Source organism: Microcebus murinus, chromosome 8, assembly GCF_040939455.1.
Source record: "Microcebus murinus isolate Inina chromosome 8, M.murinus_Inina_mat1.0, whole genome shotgun sequence".
Taxonomy (NCBI): Eukaryota; Metazoa; Chordata; class Mammalia; order Primates; family Cheirogaleidae; genus Microcebus; species Microcebus murinus.
Window position 1 is genome coordinate 98,956,525 of NC_134111.1, and position 27,398 is coordinate 98,983,922.

Genomic DNA, 27,398 nt, shown 5'->3' on the forward strand with positions numbered 1-27,398 from the left:
TTCATTTAAATAAATGAAGTTGTATTCCAAAACACATTAATACATGCATAGAAAAATTCTGGAAAGATATACACCAATGTTTACAAGAATCATATCTTGAAATCAGAATACAAAGCAAAATGAAGATATTACCATTTTGAAAAAACTAGTTATTTTAAAAGGCATTTATTTTATCTCATTAAAGATATAGAAAATAATGATAATAAACCTTAGCATTTAAAATTAGTTCATTTGTCACATAAAAATCAAATAAATTCCTATTTGTTCTTACTTCTTTTTCCACTGTGTTTTTCCAAAGCAGAATTGTTTCCAGCATCCGTGGTATCTAGAAAGTGACAGATAGTGGTCAGAGAACTGTAATTTGTAAACAAAAGTTACAAATCTTATGACAATTCACACTGTGTGAAAGGCTTGAGTTTACAATGATGTTCTGAGTATCACTTCCTGCCTTCCTTCTAAAGGAAACAAACAGGTACTGAACTGATATATAAGGTCTTCCTTTAGTTCTCTAAGACTTTGAAAAAGTTCTTAATTACTTACATGAACCAATTTCCTCATTTACAAAACAGAGAGAGCAACAGTTATTCTGTTCAGATTTTCAATATTTCGTGAAGATTAAATAAGTTAATAGGAAATCACCATATAAATCAATAGCATGCTGGAGGACATCCTTCAAAACTATGCATTTTTAGTTTAAGAATAGTTATCTGAGGCCTTCTTCCTGACAGGTAACAGGCTTTTTAGGCCTTTTCAAGGTTATGACAAAGTGACACTATTATCTGTGAATGGAAGAACATGGCTTTCTATGTTCTGCAAACAACTGTAAAAGTCACTGTATCCAACACTTTACTATTGATATGCTAATATAGTAAATGAAATGCCATTTTTACCCTGTATTTCTACATCATCCCTACATAACCACGAGAGCCCATCCTGTTAAACATGGCTCTATATTGATCTCCTGCCTCCCTGCAGTTCCCAAAAGGGTCAGGCCAAGCAAAGGCAGAGACCAGGACTCTGGCCTGGACCAGGCCTGTTCCTTGTCACAGGGTGTTCACAGTCAATCGTGCAGGAATCAGGAGCTCTGATTTCAGACTTTTGAACTTCTGACACTTGGGGTCTGTGGGCCCACTTCCTGCTGGTGAGCCAGAGGCTGCTTCATCTTCTCCTTGAACTCTGATCACCTGTCACAGCCCTCCCTAGTGTCTGTGGTGTCCGCTCAGCCGTGTCCATCCCAAGACCCTTGGGCAGGCTTACCCATCATGTCAGGTGTTTGGCTACTTTCTGCTGTTGCTTCTTGAATTCTTGGCACTCCACTTGAAAAACACATGACACAGGAACACTTCTCCTTTTCAGGTCTTTGTAGCTCTGCTCCTGGATTGTGATTTGTAAATAGTTTCATTTGTGCCCTACCCCCTCCAGACATTAGTAACTACCCACTTCTATATTAAAGCATAGATCTACCTCTGAAATCTCTTTCAATTTCTTTGTTCCTCACTGTATTTGTCTCTTCCTAGCATGGATTACCCCAAGAATTTCAATTTGAAAGAAAGAATCAATTAATAGTGTGTTTCACTGATGGAGAACACTGGAGAAGCGAAGGCTGGCATTAGGGAAAAAGATGAAATGCTCAGTTATGCAAGAGTTGAGTTTAAAATTTGAACATCTTGAGAGACATTCAAGTGGAGAAGGCTATGGCCTTCAGGACCTTGGACAGAGGCTTTTGCCACTTGGATGAATGAGTTTAGAAGACAGGGCTGGCTGGAGACACATGTTTAGGAATCGTTAGGATGTGGGTGGTGACTGAAGTGATAGAAATGCATGAAATGCCTGGGTGAGGTCTTTTGTATACTGGGTGAGTTACAGGGGCCACTTTGATATCTGGGGGCAACCTACTCTGAAAACTCACTGCTACTGCAAACCAAGCCTTGTGCCACAGTTGCTTTTGTCTTGTGATCATCTCAGACCCCACAATTTATCTCTCTCCTCTCTCCATTTTATACTACATCTTGTCTTTTCCATTTTCCCTCATCTTTTAACTCATTCTCTACATAATTCTCATAATGCCTCGTCGTATACACCTCTCAATTCATTACTCCCTGCATGTACATCATTCCACCTAGCTTTCTGTTTCTATCTCTGAATCTAGCTTTATTATTAAGATGATCCTCTTTCTACCATCACTTCCCTTTCTGTTCTCTCCTCCAGCTCTGTTTCTGTCAATCTTATCTTGATCCTATGGCTTCTTTTATAATTTCCATCTTTGTCTTTATCTGTATTTTTTCTTTGTTGTTGTTCTTTTTTGTCTTTTTGTTTTGTTTTGTTTTGTTTTGTTTTGTTTTGAGATGGGGTCTAGCTCTGTTACCTGGGCTGGAATGCAGTGGCATGATCATAGCTCACTATAGCTTTGAACTCCTGGGCTCACCTGATCCTCCTGCCTCAGTCTCCCAAGTGGCCGTGACTATAGGTGTGGTAACCATGCCCTGTTCAATTTTTTCCAACTTTTTGGTAGTCTCACTCTGTTTCCCAGGGTGATATCCATATTTTCTTCACTTGTATTCAGGTTTGCCTCACAGACTACTTCCATCATCACCAAATGCCTCTCTTTTGACACTGACCACATCGCCAGTTCTATTACCTCTGCCAGTTTCCTATAAGCTTCCTACATTGCAACTCTGTCAATCAGTCTTCAACTTTATTCCCATGTTCCTGGTATAACTTCTGAGAGCTATCTTGAAAATTATCCCTCTTACCCCACAAATCTCCTTAACTACTGGTACATTTAAATGTTATGTCCATGCAGAAAAACTTGAAGCTTACTCTGATATCTTTTCATTTAATGATCCCAGCCTACTATTTCCCATTCTTTCTCCTTATATTATCCACTCAGTGTTTACTGTTTTCATTCAGAGGCCCAACTCTCCTTTCTCTTTTGCCTGCCTCAAACCTTCTGAAAGCCGTCAGAGCCTGTGCACAAGTCTGTGTGTGGTGTCTGTGTGTATATTTGTGTCTGCAAATGTTTTGGGGGAGAGGTGAGGACAAGAATAAAGAATACATGGGAATACAAAGATAACTGGTAAATAATATCATAATTGACTTTTCCATCACAGGCTAATGGGCCGCATCTCTTCTGACTCTTTCTGTATTCATCTGAAGGGCTTTGGATTCATAGGACATTGAAGACAAATAAGGAAATGATAAAGCATAGAGAGTGGCCAGAGAACCAGGGAACACAGCTCAATGTGGTCCTGCTAAACTATTTTCAGAGCTCAGATGAGCAGAGAAAGAAATACACTTACTCCAGTGACTACACCTCACATCCAACAGAGATTTGCTCTCTTTTCCTGTCTGGCCACTCCTCATTCTCACCCTCACTTCTCATTTCTGCCCATTGTTCTGCCTCTGTACATTTCTAACTCTACCTCTTTCATTCTGTGGGCTTCTCTCTCTCTGAATTTTCTTGTCTCCTGTATTTCTTTTTCTCTTCTCATCACGATGCTCTTAATCTCTGTTCCCCTTTATTTCTATGTTCATCCTTTTTGGCTCTATCTTTCTAGGTATTTTGTACACCACATGGCTGACTCCATCCCTAAATCTGTCTCTTTGTGATTTTTATTTTTCCCTCTCCATTGATATCAACGAATATGGCTTGACACACACACACACTATATACACAAACGGTTGTTGTTGTTAAACAAGCCTTCTTGCATCAAGCGCTGATATAGTCCCCTGTGAATACTCTGGGTTCCTTGTGCTTCTTCTTTGGACTTCGATTCCCATGACACGGCTGTCAGCCTCCTGTCCATTACACACAACAGTTCCCCACCATGAGGCACTTAGTCCCTGTTGCTCTTTTTGTTTTCTGGCCCTCATACCTTTGTACATCTATTTTCTCACCCCAAAATGGGGATACCAAGAGTTAGGCTGCCTGAGTCTTAAAGATTTTGTGATGACAAAAAGGAATCTTATTTGCCAAAGTATACTGAAATAACACAACATATTTCTGTCAAAAGGTATATTAAAGTTTGAGAGTGATCTGAAGTTTTTATTTCTGTCTATAATTACATAGTAGGAACAGTTGTCTTTTGAGGCTTTTACAACTACAACCAACATTAATGTCAACCAATATGTTGCTATAAAAATCTAAGATCTTAGTATCAGTAGGCATGACAGTAAGTATTAAAAAGATTCCATCATTTTGCGATTTATTTCTTCTATAGCAACAATATATAATTACATACACTTAGTCACTGAGATCCATCCTGTTAAGCATGAGTTTACAATAATCTCCTGCCTCCTTCCATTTTCTAAAATGCTGAAAAGAAGTTCCCAGGATTAACTGGATACAAGGGAGGCAAAGTGCTCAGAATAAAATGCATCTGGAAGCAGTAGCTTTTAATTTAGATTTCTAACATTTGGCAGGCCAAGGCTTGGCATCCTAATCTTTACCTGACGCACTTCTCAGGGCTGAGCTGCAGGTTTCCTCAGGGTCTTCTCCATGACTTGGCTCTGAAGAGTCACTACTGTTGATCCCTGCAGAAACAAACACAATTCCTTAACAGTCTTAGTGTCTGTGTCTAGGAGTCAATCCTACAGGGAATCCTTTAAGAGGGAAATTGGTAAAGGAAGTTCATGTAGGAGGGGTAGAAATATTCCTACCACTGGGCCACCTTTGCCTTCATCTGCCCTGTTGGTCACAGTTGGTCCAGGAGCCGTCCCCAAGACTGGGGCTGGGGACAGCTTTGCCAAGGCAGGGATTCCCTTTTGTCACCAATTCTTACACTTCTTGCCCTTTCTACTTATTTGTACACACTTCTGCTTCCACATCAGTTTCTCATCCAGCTAAACCATGGAAGCAACATTTTAAAGATGCCAGAGCCTCCATCTGCTGGGCCGTAAATGACTGTGTGGAATAGGACACTGCCTCCGGCCCCAGAAATCTTTCATCCTATTTATGTGAGTGAAAAGTAAACCTGTATTGCACTGGTGCCATCGAACGCTTTGAGGTCTACATTGTCTTTTCCTTTAGAGTATCCTCCAAATATTAAGACACTAAATATGAAATGTCCGATTTTGAATCAAAAGTGTAGTTAATTATATCCCAAACAAGAAGCAGCGCAATTAATCAAAGTATGTGCCTAAACTATTGACACAGATTTGCCATCTTAACAGTGGCTGTTTATGCCAGCAGCAAAGAATCTTGGAGAGCAAGTGATGATGAAATCACAAAAGGTGTTTTCCACAGCTTGTTGAGAATTGAATATGTTTCCTTGAAAGAAGTGATTCAAAGCCTGGACGAAGTGGTAGCCGGTTGGTGCTAGGGCTGGTGAATATGCTGGATGACAGAGAGTTTCCAAGTCCAGCTTCTGTAGTTTGGGCAGTGTTGTTTGTGTGACATGTGGTGGCGTGCTGTCTTGCAAGAGGATTGGCCTGACTCTATCAACCAACCTCAACAGCTCAAGTGCAACCATCCTCATCATTTTACCCAGCTGCTTGCAGTAGACATCTGCTGTAATTGATTGACCAGGTTTCTTGAAGCTGTAATGGATGCCAGCACTGGACCACCAAACAGACATCATTAGCTTTTTTGGATGAGTATTTGGTTTTGGACTGTGTTTTAGTACTTCATCTTTATCCAACCATTGGACCAAACACTTACGATTGTCAGAAAGAATCCATTTTTCATCACATGTCACAATATGGTGTAGACACGGCTCGCCTTTATTTTGTGGCAGCAAAGAAAGGCAAGTTTCAAGAGGATTTCTCTTTTGATGCTCATTTAATTCATGCAGAGCCCATCTATCCAGCTGCTTTATCTTGCTGATTTGTTTCAAATGGCCCAGTACTGTTGAAATAGTAATGCCAAACCTTGCTGCTAATTCACACCTAGGTTGAAAGGGATTCACTTCCACTGCAGCTTTTAGCTCATCCTTACCCACCGCGGTCTCAGGTCACCCACATAGCTCATTTTCACAATTAAAATCACCAGAACAGAACTTCAAAGCATTGACATATGGTGCCTTCATTAGCCACATCCTTCCCAAACACTTCGTTGGCATTTTGAGCTGTCTGCACCGCAGTGGTTCCACAACAGAACTGATATTCAAGGATAACTTGAATTTTTGACTTATCCATGGTTTCACAAAAATTGCTGTAAAAAAAAAATTTGAAGGATAATCACAAGCCAAACCATGTGTTTTAAAGAATGAGGATGTACTTTCACAATAAAAATAAAACAAGAAGTGTCAAAGTGAAACATCAGAGATATCAACTATCAAACTTAGCACTTAAGAAAAGCAGACGTTTCATACTTAATAACCTAATAGCTGTGTTTCCAATATTCACAGGATCTAGAAAGGAAAGGAAAACAAAACCGGTAATCCATAACTAAAACATTATAAATCTTATGACTACTTACGCTGTAGACTAGATTTGGACAATGAAGACGCTGTGATGATCATTTCTGTCTCTCCCCATCTAAAGTAAAGGGATCACTACCAAACGGAGTAGGGATCCACAGTCCTTTAGCTCTAATTGCAAAATCAAACATGTTTTGAAAACCAATATTTTTTCATATGTGTGCAGCTAGCCAATTTGGCAGTAAATCTGGACTTGAGCTGCCATGAGTCCCTGTAAAGTCCTATCACATTTGGAGGGAATATTTATACAAGTTGCTGCTGAAACATTAATATAGTATATTTTAGAATAGGACTCTGCCCAGACTCTGTTGAGGTATTTTGTAATATGTAAAATATAAATCACATTGTCTTTCAAAAATAATAAAAATATTTTTAAATTCTGAAATATATGTCACTTCAAGGACTTTGAGTAAAAGTTTATGGATGTTTGGTAGTCCAGGCTATTACTTCTGCCTCTTCCCATAACTTTCCATATATCATGTGCAAAAAAAAAAAAAAAAAAAAAAAAATCCTTAAGTGTTTGTGTGCTGGAGTTTCCCCATTTGTGAAATGGTGGAAATAGGCATTATCTTGCCCACCTTCAAGGTTGCTGTAAAGATAAAAGGAGATCTTATCTGAGAAGATCTTTCAAATATCACATTTGGCCAATGTCATGTTGGGGTCATCTGTCAAAAGCTATGAATTGAATTTGACAGTAATAACCAGAAGGATTTCTTTCTGTCAATAGTTAGAGAGTGTGACCAGGGTCTTTTGAGTTTTTAACAGGTTTGTGACAAAGTCAAGCAACAGCAGACCACCCACTTTCTCTTCTCTACAAAATAGGGGATGGGCAGAAGCAGATATCACTACACGAATCCAATACTTAGGGGTTAGTTGGTCTGGCAGTCAGTAGTAAAAAGGGCACTGCCGCTCAACTACAGCCACCGTCTTGAATTTATAATGACTCCTAAATTTATAACGACTTCTTTCCTCCCATTTTGTAAAATGGCCAGATGAGGCAGCTGCAGAGAATGGGCTCCCGGTGTACACACAGAGGAAAATGCACCAGGAAACAGGAGCTGGGAAGTCAGACTCCTGCGTCCTGGAGAGGCAGGTGAGGTCCTTACCCTTCTCACCACACCCACGTCTCAGTGCTGAGCTCCGGGCTTCCGGGGGTGACTCATCCTCACTGGATTCTGAAAAGTCACAGTCATGCCCTATTAAGGCAGAAAAGAGCAAACGTCCCTTGGAGGTCTCAGTGTGTGATGAGGGTACCAAGACAAAAGAACATTTAAAAAAAAAAAAAGAAAGAAAGAAACTAAGAAAAAATTGGGAAACTCTGATTCCAGGGAAAGAATTTCCCTGCCTTCATATCTCCATCACATGACTTTTGAATTCATGTGGACTGAAGGTTAGTTAGTATTTTAGCCTCACTGTCACTTGAACCAAGGCTGAGAAAATTTCACCCCCAGTGGGCATCTGTGCTTTGTCTTGGCTCTCTGTCTTCTTATACCAAATTATCTTTCTTCTATGAAAAATCACCATGTAAGTCAACTATTTAACTACAATATATTTTTGGGTGTATTTGCTCTGAAGTCAGTTTTTCCTACTAATAAGTAAATAGCAGAACAAATTATTCTTTGAAGACATTCTAAGCTTGTGACACACCCCCCCCCAAAAAAAAAATAAATAAAATCTTTTATCCCATTTATGTGAGCAAGGAATAAACCTGTATTGCACTTGGGACATGGAACACCTTGAGGCCTATGTGGTCTTTTCCTTTTAAGTATCCAACAAGTAAGTGTGTTTCCAATATTCACAGGATCTAAAAAGGAAAGAAAAGAAAACCAGTAAGCTATAACTAAAAGGATTATAAACTTTCTGACTATATACACTGTTAGTACACAGGATTTGCGATTTTACAAGGACTCATGGCAGCTCAAGTCCAGATTTACTGCCAAATTGGTTAGCTGCACACATATGAAAAAATATTGGCTTTCAAAACATGTTTGATTTTGCAATTAGAGCTAAAGGATTGTAGATCCCTACTTCATTTGGTAGTGATCCCTTTCCTTTAGATGGGGAGAGATAGACATGACCACCACAGATGGACTACATCAGATGCTTTTGGACTACAAAGATGCTCTGAGGATAGACAGAGACAGACAGAGGAATGCTCTGCCAACAGTGCTCCATCAGATATAAATGGCAGTGGAGAGTCAGTTCATTACTCCAACTCTGTAGCCTCAATATATATGATAGTGTGTAGTAAAATGACTATCATTTTACTAGCGTATTTTTGCTACATCTTCAATATATGATTGGACTGGACCCATCAAATAAAAGAGCAGTTTATAATGCCTTCCTGACACCTTCCATTTCCCAATAAGGCCAGGGAGGTTAAATGCAGAGAATGACGTCCTAGAAGTTACAGAATCAAGGCATATGGAGAATGTTCAGAATAAAATTCATCAGGAAAACAGAGCTCTGGATTTGGACTCTAGATGTTCTATAGTTCAGGAATTGCAACTGCAATATCCTTACCTGGTGCAATCTGGGGTCGTGAGCAAGTGGCTTCTTGGGCCTCCTCTGTCTCGCTTGATTCTGAAGATCCATATTCCTTGATCACTGCACAAAAGAATAGGATTCCTTAAGGGGTCTCAGTGTGCAGCCAACGACATTCCCTAATAAGAAAACTTGGAAAAACCTTGCAAATCCATGCAAGTCCTGGAATGCACCTAGGCCAAGCGGGTCTTCCCTTCTAAGTTACCTGCCTTATAGGTGAGTGATGCTCCATTCCTGTCCCCACAGGGAGAGACAATTCATTGGCAAGGAGCAACTTTGCTGACCTTTGCTTTCCTGCACTGCTCTCTGTTACTTCTCACCCCTTCTCCTGTCATTCCACATTTCCTTCATCTCTGCCTCTGTTTTCCACACAAGGAGACCTTGAAGACCTTGTGTTGAAGGTGTTGACCCTCCTGTATCCCCACCAACTAGGTACCTCCTTGAACTGTTTACAAGGCTGAGAAATCACCTTCTTTTGTGTTTGAGCCACAGGTACATTTGAGGACTATTTTTTAGAGGAGTTTTCTTACACTAGGATAAAAGTTAGAGTGTGCACTGTCTAAAAAATGAAGCAAATTTACAGTTTACTTTGAAAGATACAGTGAGCAATTAGAATGAATGTATTTAACACATTGTTTTTTTGTAACATCAAGATGAGGCAAGATTTGTGTTTGTTCCTATGTTTTTTCCTAGTGTGCTTTCCCTAAAGTGGCATGTTTCTAATATTCTCTGGATCTAGAAAGTAAAAAGGGAAAACAAATCACCAATTTGTACACTAATTATAAATGATATGACAACTCATGCTGCAAATAGGAGAGAGATAATACAACATTTTGATATTTCTTCCTATCTCTCATTTTACAAAGGAAAAAACTCATAATCCAGGATGCTAGTCTTGTCTTTCCTTTAATTTCCCAAGAGTCTTTGTAGATGACCTTGAAACATTTAGGTGATTGTGTTTTCTTATCTAAGCAATGAGGACAACACTGTCTATCCTGCTTACCCTTCCAGGTTATTGCAAAGAAAAAATACTATTAGCAAAAGTCTTGAAAAATCACTATATATGGGATGACATGCAAAAGAACCCTATCAAAAACAATACTTCAGGTTTCACAATACTTTATCTCAAGTCTATTTCTGCTAACACTAGATATCTAGATGAATTATCTCTTGACACTATTTACAGTTTGTGATAGATGACAACATGATCTTCAAATAAAGGAATATTTACATTTCTGCTCTCTACAGAAATCATGGCATAAATCTAACACTTTCTGGGAATGGTAATTAGTCAGATTGAGAAACAAACTCATCACTTTGCTAGCCTATGTCTACTATATAATCAATGCATGGGTACATACATTGATTAATAGAATCCACCAATTAATAAGCCTAATTCTCAAAAATAAATTTAGAACAATTTTTTTATCTCCTTGCATTTCCCAAATGGGTCAAGTTAAGTAAGTGCAGAGAATGAGATTCCAGGATAAACTGGATCATTGTACCGAAACGGTCAGAATAAAGTGCATCAGGAAATAGTAACTCATCGCTCAGATTCCCAGAGCCCAAGCCTTGCTCCCCTGACCTTCCCCATGTGTGTCACATTCCAGTGCTGAGAGGGGGGCTCCTGGGGGTTTGTCTCCATCACTGGATTCTTTAGAGTCCTCGCTGCTGATAACTGTGCAAAGGAGCAAAACCCATTGAAAGTCTCAGTATGTGACCAAGAAGTACACATGCAGAAAATCCCATAAAAGTGCACTAGGGGCTTCCCAGCACTTTAGCAGGCCCAGGCAGAAGGATCCCTTGAGGCCAGGAGTGTGAGACCAGCCTGGGCAACCTAGGAAGATCCTGACTCCACAAAAAGTGTAAAAGTTAGCCGGGCATGGTGGCACTCGCCTGTGCTCCCAGCTACTGCAGAGGCTGAGGTGAGCAGATCATCTGAGCCCAGAAGTTTGACGTTACAGTGAGTTATGTTCAGGCCACTGCACTCCAGCCTGGGGGATACAGGGAGACCCAGTGTCAACGACAACACAAAAGGAGCGCTAGGAAGACCTGGGAAGCAAAGTGACCCTCTTTCTGGAATGAATGTGATCTGCAGCTTATCCAGGTCTTAAACCAAAAGCTGATAAAATTTGCACATGGAGGGCAGCTTTGCCCATCCACTGGCACTGGTCTCACTTCCACTCGTCTTCCACTTTTAACTCTCATTTTACTTCTGAACTTTCTCTCGGTTCTGCGCATCTCCCCTGCTTCTGCCTCTGTCTCTGGCAGTGGCTCTCTATATACCTCTTGTTGTCTTGTTGAGTTTCTTTCTCCATCTCCTCTTGTGAATATCTTAGCTCCCTGATTTTTTCCCTTTTCTTTGACTCCTACCCTGTGCCAACCCCTCTTCCTACAGAAACAGCCTCTCCAACATCAATGCTTATTACCTCCATTTCTGTCTTTTGCAATTTTCACAATTCCTAGGGACTTTCTTCTGTTAAGCTGAGGCTCACTGCTTGAGCTGCTGGCCCCTCCCCTTCCTGTCTCCATCCTAGGCTACCTGGACTGCCTCAGTGGGCCCTGATGAAGTGCCCGAGCCCTTACCTGGTAACCTGTGATTCACAGCTACAAACTCGTCCAGTCAGCCTTACCTATTGTGTCAGATGCCTGGTTATGGTTAGCTCCTGCTTGGGCTTGCTGCTCATCTTCTGAGTTAAAAAGTTGCGCCTCTTTCTTTATATCCACCAGATGCACAGAACAGGAATTCATTTGGATTCCTGGGTTGTGTAGCTCTAACCCTGGGCCAAATTGTAAGAAACAAAGCATTTTCATTTGTCTCCCCAGTGGGCCCCTCACTGCCATTGATAACTCCTCCCTCAATTTCACTGCTGGGGAGAAAGCTTCCCCCAACTCTCACCATCCTTCTTTTTTTCCTGTTGCTCAACTCTGTTCCTTTCTTCATGCTCTCTTGACTCTTTTTTTTTCTTTTTTTTTTTTTTTTTTTTTTTTTTTTTTGAGACAGAGTCTCACTTTGTTGCCCAGGCTAGAGTGAGTGCCATGGCGTTACCCTGGCTCACAGCAACCTCAAACTCCGGGGCTCAGCGATCCTACTGCCTCAGCCTCCCGAGTAGCTGGGACTACAGGCATGCACCACCAGGCCCGGCTAATTTTTTGTATATATATTTTTAGTTGGTCAATTAATTTATTTCTATTTTTGGTAGAGACGGGGTCTCGCTCAGGCTGGTTTCGAACTCCTGACCTTGAGCAATCCGCCCGCCTCGGCCTCCCAAAGTGCTAGGATTACAGGCGTGAGCCACCACGCCCGGCCTCTTTTTTTTTCTTAACCTTTCCCTTTACCTATTCATCTCATCCACTGATGACTAATTTTTTTTGCCTTTTTAAAAATAAAAATTATAGGCCGGGCACAATGGCTCATGCCTGTAATCCTAGCACTCTGGGAAGCTGAGATGGAAGGATTGTTTGAGCTCAGGAGTTCGAGACCAGCCTGAGCAAGAGCGAGACACCGTCTGTATTTTTTTTAATAAATAAATAAAAATTATAGGATTACTTGAGGCCAGAAGTTCGAGACCAGTCTGGGCAACATAGTGAGACCCAATCTCTATAAAAATAAGAAGAATTAGCGAGGCATGGTGGTGCATGCCTGCAGTCCCAGCTCCCTGGGAGGCTGAGGTGGGAGGATCACTTGAGCCCAGGAATTCAAGGCTGCAGTGAGCTATGATTGTGCCACTGCACTCCAGCCTAGGCAATAGAGCAAGACCGTGTCTCTAAATAAACAAATAAAATAATAAAATAAAATTTATAATGGTAGAATAACATACAGAGATAAAAGTGGATTTTCAGTGGTCACAAAGTGAGCATATCACTTTGCTCAAGAAACAGGATTCCCCCAATACCTCAGAAGCCTCCTAGTGACACCTCCCACTAACTGTCCCTACCATTATGGAAAAAAAGTATGGAGTTGCTTTAAAGAATTAAAAATAGAATTACCATATATATGATCCAGGAATCCCCCTACTTGGGGATTATCCTATTATATCTGAAGGATATGAAATTAGTACAGATGCTTCTAGACTTACAATGGGACTACATCTCCATAAGCCCATTGTAAATCAAAACTACTGTTAAGTCAAAAATGCATTTAGGCTGGGCGAGCTGGCTCGCATCTGTAATCCTAGCACTCTGGGAGGCCAAGGTGGGCAGATTGCTCGAGGTCAGGAGTTCAAAACCAGCCTGAGCAAGAGTGAGACCCCGTCTCTACTATAAATACAAAGAAATTAATTGGCCAACTGATATAGATATATAAAAAATTAGCCGGGCATCGTGGCACATGCCTGTAGTCCCAGCTACTCGGGAGGCTGAGGCAGTAGGATCGCTTGAGCCCAGGAGTTTGAGGTTGCTGTGAGCTAGGCTGACACCACGGCACTCACTCTAGCCTGGGCAACAAAGCGAGACTCTGTCTCAAAAAAAAAAAAAAAAAAAAAGCATTTAATACTTTGATAAACCCATCAAAAGTTGAAGAATTACAAGTAGAACAGTCATAATTGAGGGACTGTGAGAATGTTGAGGAGATGTCTGCACTCCTATGTTCATTGCAGCATTATCCACAACAGCCGAGATTTGGAATCAACCCATGTATCCATCAAGGATGAATGGATGAAGAAATGTGATACATATATATACTGTGGAATACTATTCGTCCTTAAAAAAGATAGAAATCCTGTTTCGTAGCAACATGGGTGAACCTGGAGGACACTGTGTTAAGTGAAATAAGCCAAACACAGAAGATAAATACAGTATATACAGAGTGTAGAAAAGTTGAACTCATAGAAGTTGAGGGTATATAGTGGTAAACGGGCAGGGGTTGGGGAAAGACGGGAATAGCAGAGATGTTGGTCAAAGGATACAAAGTTTCAGTTAGGTAGGAGGAATATGTTCAGGAGATCTATTACCAGCAGTTCCAAATTTTTTTTGGCACCAGGGCCTGCTTTCATTGAAGACTGTTTTTCCTTGGACCAGAGCAGGGGAACGGGGTGTCGTGGGGCAGGGGGTGCAGAGCTCAGCAGTGATGCGTGGCCCATGTCCTGATACGCCACAGACCAGTACCAGGCTGCAGCTCAGGGCTTGGGTATCACGGTATTAAACAACATGGTGACGACAGTTAATAATGCATTGTATTCTGTAAAATCACTAAGAGAATAGACTTTAAGTGTTCTCACCACAAAAATGATAAGTACGTAGTGAGGTAATGTATATGTTAATTAGCTCCATTTAGCTTTTTCACAATATAAACATTTCAAAACAACATACATGATAAATATATATAACTTTAAATTTGTCAATTTAAAGAAATCGTTAACATGGTATAAAATAAACAAATGACAAAAAAATAGAGCATCTAAGAAAAAGAAAATGTATAGGTAAGTAATAATTATTTTGTTCATCACAGGGCAATGGGCTGGGTGTCTCCTTTCTTGCATCTCCATTAGTCACTACTGGCCCACAGGAGGCTGAAGACAATAGAGAGCACAGCTGAGATACAGTCGAGCCTTGCTCTGTCCTATTTCCATTCTGTTACACTTCACCCTGCCTCTCTTTCCTTCTCAAGTTTCTACCTAATAGCCCTGTCTGCATCTCTTGCTGCCCCACCCTGTGAAGGTGTCTGTGCTTCACTGAGCCCATGGCCAGCCTCTCTCTAACTCCTCCTTTTGCCTTTTGTTTCTGATTCTCTTCCCTGGTGAGTTCTGCAACTCTTTCCCCCTTGCCTCCCAGTTTTCTTTTATAACTTTCTTCCTCCAGGTCTGTTCATCAGGATATCAGGCTCCATTCCTGCACTCTCTGTGTCTGTGTGATTTTCCCCTTTGTTAAATAACTGTCTCCCTGCACCCTGCATTAGTCCACTCCCTGCCCTCAGCCTGGGCACCCCCAGCCCCTCCACACTCATGCAAACCCAGTGAGTCAGTCCTACCTGCTGGCTCAGGCTCTTGGGCACATGGTTGATTTGCTTCTTGGCTTCCTAGTGCATCACTTTTGTCTCTGGTTGTATCTTTTCCTTTTGTATTTGCTTGTTCTGTTTCACGGAGGTGCTCCAAGAGTCCGCTCTCAGGTGGGGTTGTACCTAAACCATGTTTTGATTCATGGATATTTCATTTTTCCCCTGCAGCTCATCTCTCCTTGTCCCCTCCACCACCACAGCATGGGCCACCACTGGATGGAGGTCACAGCACTAAGTCAGCAGCCACAGTCAAGCAGACACAGGCAGAAAACTGTGAAGCAGGCTCATGAGTAAAACACCCAGGCCCAGAGCCAGCAGGAACTGGCAGCAGGTGTGTCCAAGGAGTATGGGAAGAGGAAACCCTCCCAGGCAACCCAGAGGATAAAAGACCTGTTATTTAAATCCTGAACTTGAAGCACTGCAGATGCAAAGATTGAAAACTATGGGCAATCCGTTACACGAGAGGCAGCCCCACAGCACACTCCAGAACAGGATGAGGCAACAAAGGACAGAACAGTCAACAGGAACAGACCAGTGGAAAAGGAGGAATCCGAGTGTGGTCCAGGCAGGCTTGGCAAGGAGTTTTCACCAGTTCCTGGGGGAAGATATTAGAAGTTTATTTCAGAAATTAAAGTATGGGTTTTGCTATTTTCCCCTAGTCCCTTTTTAATCTTTATAGTGTAAGAGTTAAAGACCCGTCTAAGTCTCAGTGCAGAGCCCGTTGGGAACTGGCAGATCAAGGAGGTCAGACACACCCCAAGCTGAGAGGCCTCAGCCAGGCCACCTCGCACTCTGGTAAGTGGCCATGACTTGTCTTAACATCCCTGGCCCAAATGAACCTGCCTTTGTCCCAGAACTGCCCCTGTCTCAGTTCCTGCCAAGTCATGGTCACCTTGGCCCCACCACCTTTCGTACCCTGCCCATCCCCATCTGTTCACTCTTTCCTGTGGACCTTTCCATGGGCTTTTAGCATCTGATGTGCCTCCACTTCCTGCAGCTCTTGCTATTCTTTTCTCTGTATTTTTATCTCTTCATAAATGAACCCATTTGTGTTCCATGTTTCTGCTCTTTCTGTTAGATTACTTGGGTAGCAGCACAGGGTTAAGACACAGCTCTGGGCTCAGAACGCCTGGGTTCATCTTTGCTCATCTGACCCTAGGCAAAATCCACATGTGGTCTCCCTAGATTTCAGTTTCCTTATCTGCAAGACTGGCACATAAGTAATACCAATACTAATAGGTGTGAGCACTCCACCTGCAACTGCCACAGAGCAGATGTTCATTCAAAGTGAGCTGTTGGTAATATGGTTCTATTTGTTGCCCTTTACCCCTTTCTACTCTTTCATTTCCCCTCCTTTCTCCTCTCTCTCTCTCTCTTTCACTCTCTCTCTCTCACTTTTTCTCAGAGTTTCCACATCCTCTTCATATCTGCTTCCCGTCTGCCCGGTCTCTCTCTACATGGCTGCCTTTCTCTGTGAATATTCTTGTCTTGAACACCATCCCCTATACTTAAATCAGCTCCTTCTGCCATCACCAAGGATCTCTCCTTTGACGTTGTTGGCCACAGGCCCACCATTCCTAGCCCATCACAGCTCCACACTGAAGGTCTCCTAACTCACTCTCAGATTCTGATTCCACCCTCCAGGTTATTGGGCAGAAAGTCTCTCTTTGCCACCTCCCCAAAGTGCTCTCGGATTCCACTTGGAGGCAGGTCACTTTGGAATCAGTGCAAAGTGACCCTCGTCTACCTTCCCCACACCCCTCCAGCACGCTCCCCAGCAGGGAGGGCAGTCTCCCCTCCAGAGTGCAGGTCTCTGTCTCCTTTTCCTCTTAGTAGACCAGAGAACAAAGCTTTTGTCCAGTCATAATTACCTCTTTCACAGTTTGGCTGAATGCTGTGCATTTTTTGTGTCTCTTTTCCACCACTTTTCTGGGGAGAATATTTGTCTTGGAGCACTGAACACATAAAAATATTAATTAGAGTCTTCAGGCAAGTGATCAGGGACACCACCTCATGATTACACAGAAGGAGCATGTATGTATTCTTATAATTCAATGGGGAACTCCTAGCCCTTGAGTCAGTCTGAATCTCAGTAGCTTATGGGTTGGTCCCTTCCCCTGGGACAACCAAGAACGGGGCTAAAAAAAAAAAAAAAAAAGCCGGGCGCGGTGGCTCACGCCTGTAATCCTAGCTCTCTGGGAGGCTGAGGCAGGCGGATTGCTCAAGGTCAGGAGTTCGAAACCAGCCTGAGCAAGAGTGAGACCTCGTCTCTACTATAAATAGAAAGAAATTAATTGGCCAACTAATATATATACAAAAAATTAGCCGGGCATGGTGGCGCATGCCTGTAGTCCCAGCTACTTGGGAGGCTGAGGCAGCAGGATTGCTTGAGCCAGGAGTTTGAGGTTGCTGTGAGCTAGGCTGACGCCATGGCACTCACTCTAGCCTGGGCAACAAAGCGAGACTCTGTCTCTTGGTTTTTAAGGATGATAGATCAGTGGAAAAATTGTAAATAATAATTAATCATCCAAGAAGATGATCAGAGAGGAATGAAAGCTTATCTCAATATAAGTTCTGTAAGTGGCATGTCTCTGTGAACTGCACAAACTTTAGGGAAGAAACAGAGAATCCTAGAAAGATCCATGTAGGTAAAAGAGAAAGCCCAACAATCTTAAAGGTGGGGCTAGAAAAGAGAGTTTTCGCTTAATTGGATCAGGAAGGGTGAGAGGTCCCCAAAGACAGAGGATACCATGGAGGAGCTAGGCAGACTTCCCCAGATCCAAGGAACAAAGGAAGGACTATCAGGAAGCTCCAAGCAAGTCGTATTGTGATACTGAGGGGTGTTCCCAGATGCCTGGAGCAGGGACCCAGGGGGCTGCCAGTGAGGGGAGGCCAAGGCACCAGCTCAGTTATATTCACACTGCCTAGCTCAGGGCCTGGGCCACATAAGCATTTCATGAATACTTGTTAAGTGAGGGGCTGAGCCAATGAATGAATGAAAAGTAGACCTGGACCCCAAAAGAGAGGGGAGAGAATTGATTACCATTTTCGAAGCTTTTGTGAATCTCAATTAAATCAGGATATTCCTTCAGGTTAACCCTGCTGAACAGGACTTCTAGAAGTGAACAATCAAATCTCTTCTCGAGGTGGCAGAGAACGTTGTACACCACCCTCGGCACAGGAACCAAGTTTATGCAGGCTTCGTGAGAATCCTTTTTGAAAGTTCAATGGAAAAAGAGTACAAAATAACAGTTTCAAAGTTAAACAGAGATCCAGGAAGTAATTGCATAGAATACTTGCTCCGTTTTCTCCGTGCAGGTGGACTACTATTTTTCATGTAACATTTTAGAACTTCTAATATATTTGATCCACTGCTTAAAAAAACAAGGAAACCCTTCCTTTTGACTTTTGAACTTTCATCCCACCTAGGCTGCTTCAGGAATGGATAGGACAGATATTCTGTTGACTGCACAGCAATTGCTGCCCCCATTGCCCCCTTCCCCCTAGGGTATGAGAAGTCCTGTATGGGCTGCAGGAATTGGGGAAATGGTTCTGCCCTTGCTGTAAAGAACATAAAGGATGAGCACAGCCACACACCGAGGAGCCGGGTTGCTTGTCTCCAGGAGTGTCTGTTGATCAAATTTACTTGAATTCCACAGCTCCAGAGTCATCTAACGAAATGTAAACACTTTGGAGGAGACAACAGGGAGGCAGAAATTCATTTTATAATGGCATGAATTCCCCCAGGGATTGCACCTGACATAAGTGGACATTATAATAAAATACTGCTCCGGTCCTCCTAATTCTCTTAATTTTACTTTGTGATGTTGTATAAATCACTATGCATTTGCAGAGCATACCAGTTTCAATACAGCCACCTCACCGTCACCATCCACTCCACCCCAACACTTGCTACAAAAGAGAAGGGCTTCAGTTAGAAACAGGAGTATCTAGCCGGTGCGGTGGCTCACATCTGTAATCCTAGCACTCTGGAAGGCTGTGGCGGGCAGTAGTCCCAGCTACTCGGGAGGCTGAGGCAGGAGGATTGCTTAAGCCCAGGAGTTTGAGATTGCTGTGAGCTAGGCTGATGCCACGGCACTCTAGCCCGCCCGGGCAACAGAGTGAGACTCTGTCTCAAAAAAAAAAAAAAAAGAAAGAAATAGAAATATCTTCAATGATATCTGTTTGCCCTGTCACTTTGCACCTTACAGGATGATTACCTAACAGAAAAGAGTCTTCCCGTGAAAGGCATAAAAGGCCATTTAGGCAGTTTGCGACATACTAAACTTTGAATCCAAGAGGCTAAACATAAATTACTAGGGGGCTGGATTACCATGGGGCAATGCAATAAACTTCACTTACAGTATAGATTTTATTGGTGATAAAAGAGCGGTCTCTGAGGCTTTCGAGAAAAGGAAACAGCTTTGTTATTGCACTTGCTATCTTCGCCTTATTTTCCTTGAAGTGATTGAAAAAGATCTCATTGTTGAGAGCTGTCTTCTTCTGGAGGACTGCAAACATCTTAAGGAAAAAAATACAATGAGAAAATAAAAATCAAGATTTCAAGATGCTTTTTCTCAGTCGAAAAAAAAAAAATCCAGGTCCAGATGACTTCACTTGTAAATTCTTCAAAACATACATTTAAGAAAGGACATTACCAATGCTACATAAACTCTTTCAGTGAATAAAGAAAAGAGGAACATGCCCCAGCTTACTAAAGGACAGCATAATCCTGATATAAAAACCTGACAAAGACATTTCAAAAATGAAAAGTACAGGTCAATATCTCTCATGGACATAGATGGGAAAAACCACAACAAAACATTAACAAATCAAATTCAGCAATAAGTAAGAAGAATAATACATCAGGACTAAGTAGGACTTATTCCAGGAATGCAAGAATTTTTTAACATTTAAAAATCAAGGAATGTAATCCACCACATTGACTAAATAAAGGAGAAAAACATAAGATAATTTCAATCGATCCAGAAAAAGCATTTGATAAAATCCAACATCTGTTCACAATTTTTTTAACTCTCAGAAAATTAAGACTAGAAAGTAACTTTGTCAATCTAATAAAGTATATAAACAAACAAACAAAACTTTATGGCTAACATTATACTTAAATGTGAAATATTAAATACTTTCCTACTCGATTTGAGAACATGACAAAGATGTCTACTGTCACCATTTCCATCTAACATCTACTAGAAATCCTAGCCAATGCAATAAGGTGAGAAAAAGAAATAGAAAATATAAATCTAAAAAGGAAGAAATATAACTATCATTATTTGTAGATGACTATATACTTAGAAAACCTAAAAGAATCAATAAACAATTATAATTAATTAGTAATTTTAGTAAATCAATGGGATTCAAAGTTAATATGCAAAAATCAATTATATTTCTATATACAATTATATTTCTAGCAAATGAGAAGTTGAAATAAAAATAGAAAAATATTATTTTCAAAAGCATCAAAAACCATCAACAATAAACATAACTCTAACAAAGGATATGCATGAACACTACACTGAAAATCACAAAATATTTGCTGATGGAAATTAAAGAAAGCCAAAATAAATGGAAAGAGATACCATGTTTGTGGATTGAAGACTAAATATTAAAATATAAATTATCCCTGATAAATCTATAAATACAATATAATTTTAATAAAATCCAAGTTGGATTTTTTGTGAAAATTTACCAACTGATTCTAAAACATAAATGGAAATGCAAGGGGGCCAAGATTAACCAAGACAATCTTGAAAAAGAATAATAATGTTTAACTTCAATATAAAGTTATAGTAATTGACACAATGTGATGGGCACACAAAGGTAGGCATATAAATCAATAGAATAGAGAGCACAGAAACAGATACCCACACATATAGTCACCCGATTTACAACAAAGACAGTGCTTCCTTTCAGTGGGAAAGGGTGGTCATTTCATGAAATGGTGTTGGAACAACTGAACATCCTACCTCATGCCATACAAAAAAAATTAATTTCAAGTGAATCACAGACCTACATATAAAAGATAAAACAATAAAGCTTCCAGAATATGTTGGATAACATCTCCTTAGCTTGAGGTAGGTAAATATTTCTTACACGAGATCCAAAAAACACTAACACTACAAAAGAAATCATTGATAAATTAGACTTAACTTAAAATTAAGAGCTTTTCTTCACCAAAAGACACTATTAAGACAGTGAAAAGAAAAGCCACAGAATGTGCGAAGATACACACCACACATATGTCCCACAGAAGATTCATATGTAGAACATCTGGAGAACATACAGAAAGAACTCCTAATAATTAGAAAGAATAACACAATCCTCAATTTTTAAAAAATAGGCAAAATAGCAGGCATTTTATAAAAGAGGATATCTATTTATAATTACCAGTAAGCATAGGAAAAGATGATCAAAAGCATTACTTATCAGGGAAATGCAAAGTAAAACCTCAGTGAGAGACCCTGAGTGGTGGCCCCCATAAACCCAAGAATTTTGGGAGGCAGAGGCAACAGGATCACTTGAGGCCAAGAGTTTGAGACCAGCCTGGGTAACATAGAGAGACACCGGCTCTACAAAACAATTTTTTTAAGTTAGTTGGCCATAGTGGTGTGCCTATAGTCCTAGCTACTCAGGGGGCTGAGGCAGGAGGATTGCTTGAGCCCAGGAGTTCAAGGCTGCAGCGAGCTCTGATCATGCCATTGCCCTCCATCCTGGGTGACAGACCGAGACCCTGTCTCTAAAATTAAAATTAAAAAAAAAAAACAACCCTCAATGAGATACCACTATATATGGATCAAAATGGCTAAAACGGGGGGGGGGGGGGGGGGGGAACTCACAACAGCAAATGTTGAAAAGAATATAGTGATTGGAAAGCTCGTACATCGCTGGTGGGGTGAAAATTAGCCTCACCACTTTAAAAACTGGTGATGTCTACTAAAGCTACTCTGTGACCTATCAATTGTACTCTTACGTCTATACCAAGAAAACAAAGCAAAGCTAATGAAAGAGACTTCATGGTTCAAATGGCTTTGACACACCATATTTGCAAGTTAACAAGTCAGGCTAGGCCGCGTCTCACCAGTAGCTATCACTTGCCACTTTTTACCTGATTTCTCATAGCTTAACTTTTCCTGCCTTACGATATATCATTGGTTTTATAAGCCAGTTCAAAAAAGTGTCTGGATGAAGCTGGGTATAAGTAAGTAGCAAATGAAAACCTACCTTGACAAAGATGATGAAGAAAGGGAGATAAAGACCAATCTCTGCCCGCCTGCCGCCTCCACCTGCCGGCCTCCTGGCCTGCTACTTTCTGGGCCGAAGAGCCGGAGCGGGGCTGACTCAACGTCAGCGACCATCTGTGCTCTCTCAGGCCCAGATTGGGCTTCCCACCATGGCTCCCAGGGACCAGAACAGAGTCTGAACTGACTCGCCGAGAAAGCAGAAAAGAGAAGTGAAAGCATTTGTGCAAATGATAATAGATGGCAGATATTTTGGGTCGCCTATTCCAATCTCCAAGCTTCTCGACTCTCGTGGGGGAGCGGCAGTAGAGAACTGAGGAGAAGGACGTATGGAGTCAGGACGTGGAGGACCAGAGGGAGGCACAGCCCAGGGGCAGGCGCAGGAGGCCAGCTCCAGGGAGCCCGTGGGAGACTGGGGCCACGTGCTTGTGCCAAGGAAAGAGGCGGAAGAGTCGACTTGGCCAAAATTGACTGAAGCTGTTTCCAGGTGAAGTTAATGTAGGAGAGCAGTAAACCTCTACGTTTGCCTCCTCTCCTCGCAGAGGTCACCGTGGCAGGGAAAGAGAAAGACAGAAACTTCCAGCTCCTCTCCGGCCTGTGGGTTGGCCGAGCACACGGTGACCTCGACTGGACAAGTTAGACCCCAGGCGTGTAGACACAAGGCTGGAGGGAGCTGAAATGCTCTGCCTTATAAAGTGGGGGCAATGTTCTCAGCGTTTCTGGAAAGCAGCCAGGGAGGAAAGAAAGAAACCTCTGGACCACGAGAGCCAGAGGCAGGAGCCAAGTTGGTAAAAATAGCCAACCTTTCAAAGGCAGGGCAGGCACAAGGCTTTTTAAACATGCACTCAGAATTCTTTGACTCTCCCCCCATCGAGAGGTGGGGTCTAGGCCCCCTTTTCTTGAATCTGGTCTCTGTGACTGCTTGACCAATACGACATGGCGGAAGTGACGCTGTGCTGGGGTCCAGGCCCAGACCCCGAGACCCAGGCAGCAGCCCCAGCCAACGACCGGGTGGGACTGCGTACTGCAAGCAGATCCTCCGGGCGCAGTAGGGCCGCCAGGAGATACCCACCTACGGCAGAGACAAGCCATCCCCACTGAGCTCTGCCCAAGCTCGGACACATAGCAAAATAAAACGTGATTTTTGTTGTTTTCAATCACTGCATTCGGGGCAGTTTTTTTCATAGTATTATAACGGGAACAGACTTTGAGGTGGATGTTATCGTAACAAACACCAAACAGGTGGCACTGGCTGTGGGCCACGGAGCAATGGGTGGAAGCCTAAAGTGCCCGCGAAGCTGTCGGGGACACTTACGGGAAGGTGAGAAACGCTGGTAGAGGCTGAAGGGAAGGAGACCCTCGCTGCGCCGGGGCGGGAAGCTTTATAAAGCTCTCACCTGCAGTAACGTGGAAATAGAAAATGTCCCTAACAAACTCAATGACCTAGTTAAGGAGATTTCTAGGCAGAGGGCTGAGAAGGCCAAGAAGGCTTCTCGTGGGATGGGCCAGAGGGATCGGAACCGAGACCGCCTACGGCAGTGGCCCACAACCCTCTGGGCACCAGGGACTGGTTTCGTGGGACACAATTTTTCCGTGGAGGGAGCAGGAGATGAGAGTCTCGTAAGGAGCAGACAACCTAGACCCCTTGCATGTGCGTTTTACAGTAAGGCTCACCCTCCTGTGAGAATCTAACGCCGATCTGAGGGGGGGCGGAGCTTAGGCAGTGATGCCGGTGATGGGGAGCGGCTCTAAATACAGATGAAGCTTCACTCGCCCACCGCTCACCTCCTGCTGTGCGGCCAGTTCCTAACAGGCCACGGCCCGGGGATCGGGGACCACAGGCCTAGAGCGTAAGGGGCGAGATCAACAGACAACTACATCTACGTCTGCACACAAGGATTTTTCTCTCATACTCTGCCATCACTCAACAAAGAACATAAAGTGACTTTTTTAAATACTGAAAATGTATCAGCATGACGATATATTGGAACAAAGAGAAACGGAGAATAGGACATGAACCCAAACCAGAGATGAGAACTATAGGCAGAACCATGGAGGCAGCTGAGAGCCCCAGGGGTGCTGGAACCCAGGGCCAGAGGGCGGCTGCAGTGAGGGTTCAGGGGCCAGAGCAGGTGGTGCTTTGGAACAGTATCTTCTGAGTCATGTTCCCCTGGATTCACCTTCTTCAGGACAGAGGGGTCCGTGCCCAAACACTGGAGAGCGTGGAGAGAAGAGTTTGCTTCCTGGCTGGCTTTCTGTCCACGCAGATTTGACTGGGACAGAGCCCAGGACACGGGTGAGGACACCTTCACCAGCAGGAAGGCTCGCTGCGCCCACCAGACGATGCACACGCCTGGCTCCCTCTGTCTCTCTGCCCTCGGTATCTCTCTCTCTTTGCTTCTGCTATGTCTCTCGTGTGCCACAAAGTGAAGCTGAGGCAGGATGTGCTCCCTCCGAGCAGCCCCGTCTCTCCCAAGCTCTGCTCTTTCACTCCTGTCCACCTTGTGGCTAGGTGACCTCAACAAGACCCTGCTGCTGGACACCCTTGCTCCTCCTGCTGCTCCCTCCCCTCCCTCCCCTCCCCTCTCTCTCCTCCTCCTCTCCTCCTCCCTTTCCGTCCCCTCCTCCCCCTCCTCTCTATCTTTCTCCTCCCCTTCTTCCCCTCTTCCCTCTCCTCTCCTTCCTCCTCCCCTTCCTCCTCCTCCGTCCACCTCCCCTCCAGCATCCAGACTCAGCTCCTGCCCTGGCCCTGTTTCAGGCCACTCTGAGCAGAGAGTGGCCCAGAGGTGCTGACTTCTCTGACCCCTTGGCATGAACAAAGCACTTTGGTATTCTTCAGATGCGGAATGTCAGGGTTAGGACTCGTGGTTCAGAAAGAACCCCCAAGCCCCAGTCTGGCCAATAGTGCTGCAGCATCACACAATGGCCTGCTCACAATACACTGCAACTGAGTCCCCAACTCCCTAAGTCTTTTTTTTTAATAATTCCGATTCACTGTGGAGCCTCACTGGAGAAGGGCTGTCTGTGACCAGATGAGATTTGGGCATTCCTGACGCTCCTTCCTATCATCACCCATGACAACAAGGGACTCTGTAGTTCCTGACACATGAGAGCAGCTTCTGCTCCCTCCCCAGCCACGGGAACAGGGAGAGGACACAGCAGCCTTAGGGGCAAAGCACACTGCCCACCACCAGGGGCAGACTCCCCCCCCCCCCCCCCCCCCGCCCTTTGAGTGCCTGTGACCCGTCACTTGTCACTTGGAGTTAGGAGATGGCCTAGGCAGAGTCCCCGTCACAACCCCTGGGTAAGGGCCTAGCCAGCTGGCTGGGTGGGCAGACACACAGAAGCCTGGCTTGCACGGGGCAGGGCCCCAGTGGGGATGGAGTCCCTGTGACTCAGGCCACCCATGGCCCCAAAGAAGAAAGATCCATTTAGGGCCCAGCTTGCCCGCACCTCACCCTGCAAGGGCAGTGACGGTTCAAGCGGCATCCACGGGCCTCCCCGAAGGAAGGAAGCTGACCTCCCTCTGTACGGCAAACGCCTTGCCATAAAGGGCACAGGCTTCTCAGCCACTGGGTGAGCGGAGGAAGGAATTTTCCATCGTAGCTTGTTTTGCCTCTTGATTCTGCTTCTCACCAGAGCTCCACACGAGGCCACAGCAGAAAGTCCCAGCGCACTGGAGGCTTTCCGGGACTTCGGGAGCTAAAGGAACACGGGTGCTGCGGGAGGAAAGCACTCCAGGGGCCCCGCCCAACACGCTGCAGCTCAGCACGTCTGGGGCTAGAAGCCAGGTGGCCCGGAGTCTCGGTGTCTATGCCAGCACCTCCGACTCCAGGGCAGTGGTCAGTGGACCCACCTTGGGAAACCTCCCCTGCGCTCGGCCATGGCGCCGCGGAAGCTGGGAATAGGTGCACCCTCCCGCGTGAACGGTCCCCGCTTCCGATCGTCTTCTCCACTTTGGAATCCCACCCAGGCCTGGCGGGGAACCGCGGCAGGTCTCTCGTGGGTGAAGCTTATCTCGGCCCTCCTCTCCCTCCCCCTCTGATGAAAGCACCCCCCCTCCATTAGAAGAGGGCTGGCTATGGCACTGAGCTGCGGGGAGCTGACTTGTGCGACGCGAGGAGAATTTGTGTTGGGAATGAAGGAAACGGTTTTGGAAATTAGCGGTGGTGATGCACGCGCCACATCGCGAATGTATTTAACGCCACTGAACTGCACACCTACAAATGGTTAGGTGACAAGTTGACAGTGATGAATGATGAAATATCATTTAAATGATAAAATGATAAACATTATGCTGTGCGTATTTTGCCACAGTCAGTGACGACGATAGCGATGAGAGGGGCTCATATTATTTGCATTTCGAGCCGCGTGTGCATCGCTGCAACCAAGCCGACACGTGGCGCTCTCTGCAGAGCCCGGGCGGACGGCAGGTCTGAGAGCAACTGGGGACAGAAAAGAAAACGGGGGAGGCTTCTCAGGTTGCTGGGGGCGACAGGCTGCAGAGAACGGACTTCATGACCAACATCCTCGGAAGTTTCTCAGAACCAGGCTGGGCTGCCCCTGCTGGTTCGAGCGTCTACCAGGCAGCAGCAGAGCCGGGGCTGTCACTAAGCGAGCCTTCCGGAGTCCCCTCCTCCCCAGTTTCAGCCACGCCCCAGTGCCGGCTGGGTTTGGCCGCCAAGTTAACAGTTTATCAGAAAAGGAAAGGGAAGTGAAGGAATTAAGAAGGAGGGGGGTGGCTGGCGCCAGTCCTCGCTCGTCCCCGAGAGGAAGGAATTCCGAGCAGCGCCAGTGCCTTTCCCGGACCGGTCGCCAAAGCCGGCTGCGGCGCCCCTGCCAAGCCCCGGGTCTGGCTTCCCCGCACCCCCCAGCAGACCCGGCAGGAAGCAGGGCGGAGGCCCCGGCCTCCCTCCTTGCACAAGCCCTCTTGCTGCAAGGCCCCTGCTGGCACAACTTCCCCCCCTGGGAGCCCCATTTCTCAGAACACCCCGCCCCCGCCGGGTGGGGACCTGTCCTCCCCTAACCCGGATGCTGCACTGAAGCCATACACAGGAGTCCAGTGTGAACACGCTTTTGACCCAGTTGGTAAACAGCCATTTCCCTGAACCCGTCAAGGAGCTCAGGAAATGCCACCCCAAAACAGGCCACTTCGGTATACTGGCTACTTTGAGTTGAAGACAC

General features: G+C 44.2%; 1 protein-coding gene across 1 annotated transcript; it reads right to left on the reverse strand.

The window, feature by feature from the left end:
• Positions 1-25,909, reverse strand: LOC105862866 (nuclear autoantigen Sp-100-like). Its single transcript, XM_076006029.1, has 13 exons — positions 25,673-25,909; positions 19,321-19,479; positions 18,002-18,170; positions 16,830-16,913; positions 15,491-15,553; positions 14,932-15,081; positions 11,597-11,743; positions 8,943-9,026; positions 8,128-8,223; positions 7,526-7,615; positions 4,450-4,533; positions 1,258-1,374; positions 1-325 (listed from the first exon to the last, which is right to left on the reverse strand). The coding sequence occupies exons 2-13, from the start codon at positions 19,477-19,479 to the stop codon at positions 258-260; spliced, it is 1,311 nt and encodes a 436-aa protein (XP_075862144.1). The 5' UTR covers positions 25,673-25,909; the 3' UTR covers positions 1-257.
• Positions 25,910-27,398: the final 1,489 nt, after the last annotated feature.

What these genes read in the sequence shown, in the direction of transcription:
- LOC105862866 (XM_076006029.1), bottom strand. Translation starts at nt 19,479, where the DNA reads ATGTTTGCAGTCCTCCAGAAGAAGACAGCTCTCAACAATGAGATCTTT. An exon ending in TCAGCCAAACTGTGAAAGAG is followed by an intron (nt 15,554 to 16,829) that starts GTAATTATGACT and finishes ATCTTCCCCCAG; the next exon opens with GAACTGGTGAAAACTCCTTG. An exon ending in ATGTCCCAAGTGCAATACAG is followed by an intron (nt 7,616 to 8,127) that starts GTTTATTCCTTG and finishes CTGCCTTAATAG; the next exon opens with GGCATGACTGTGACTTTTCA.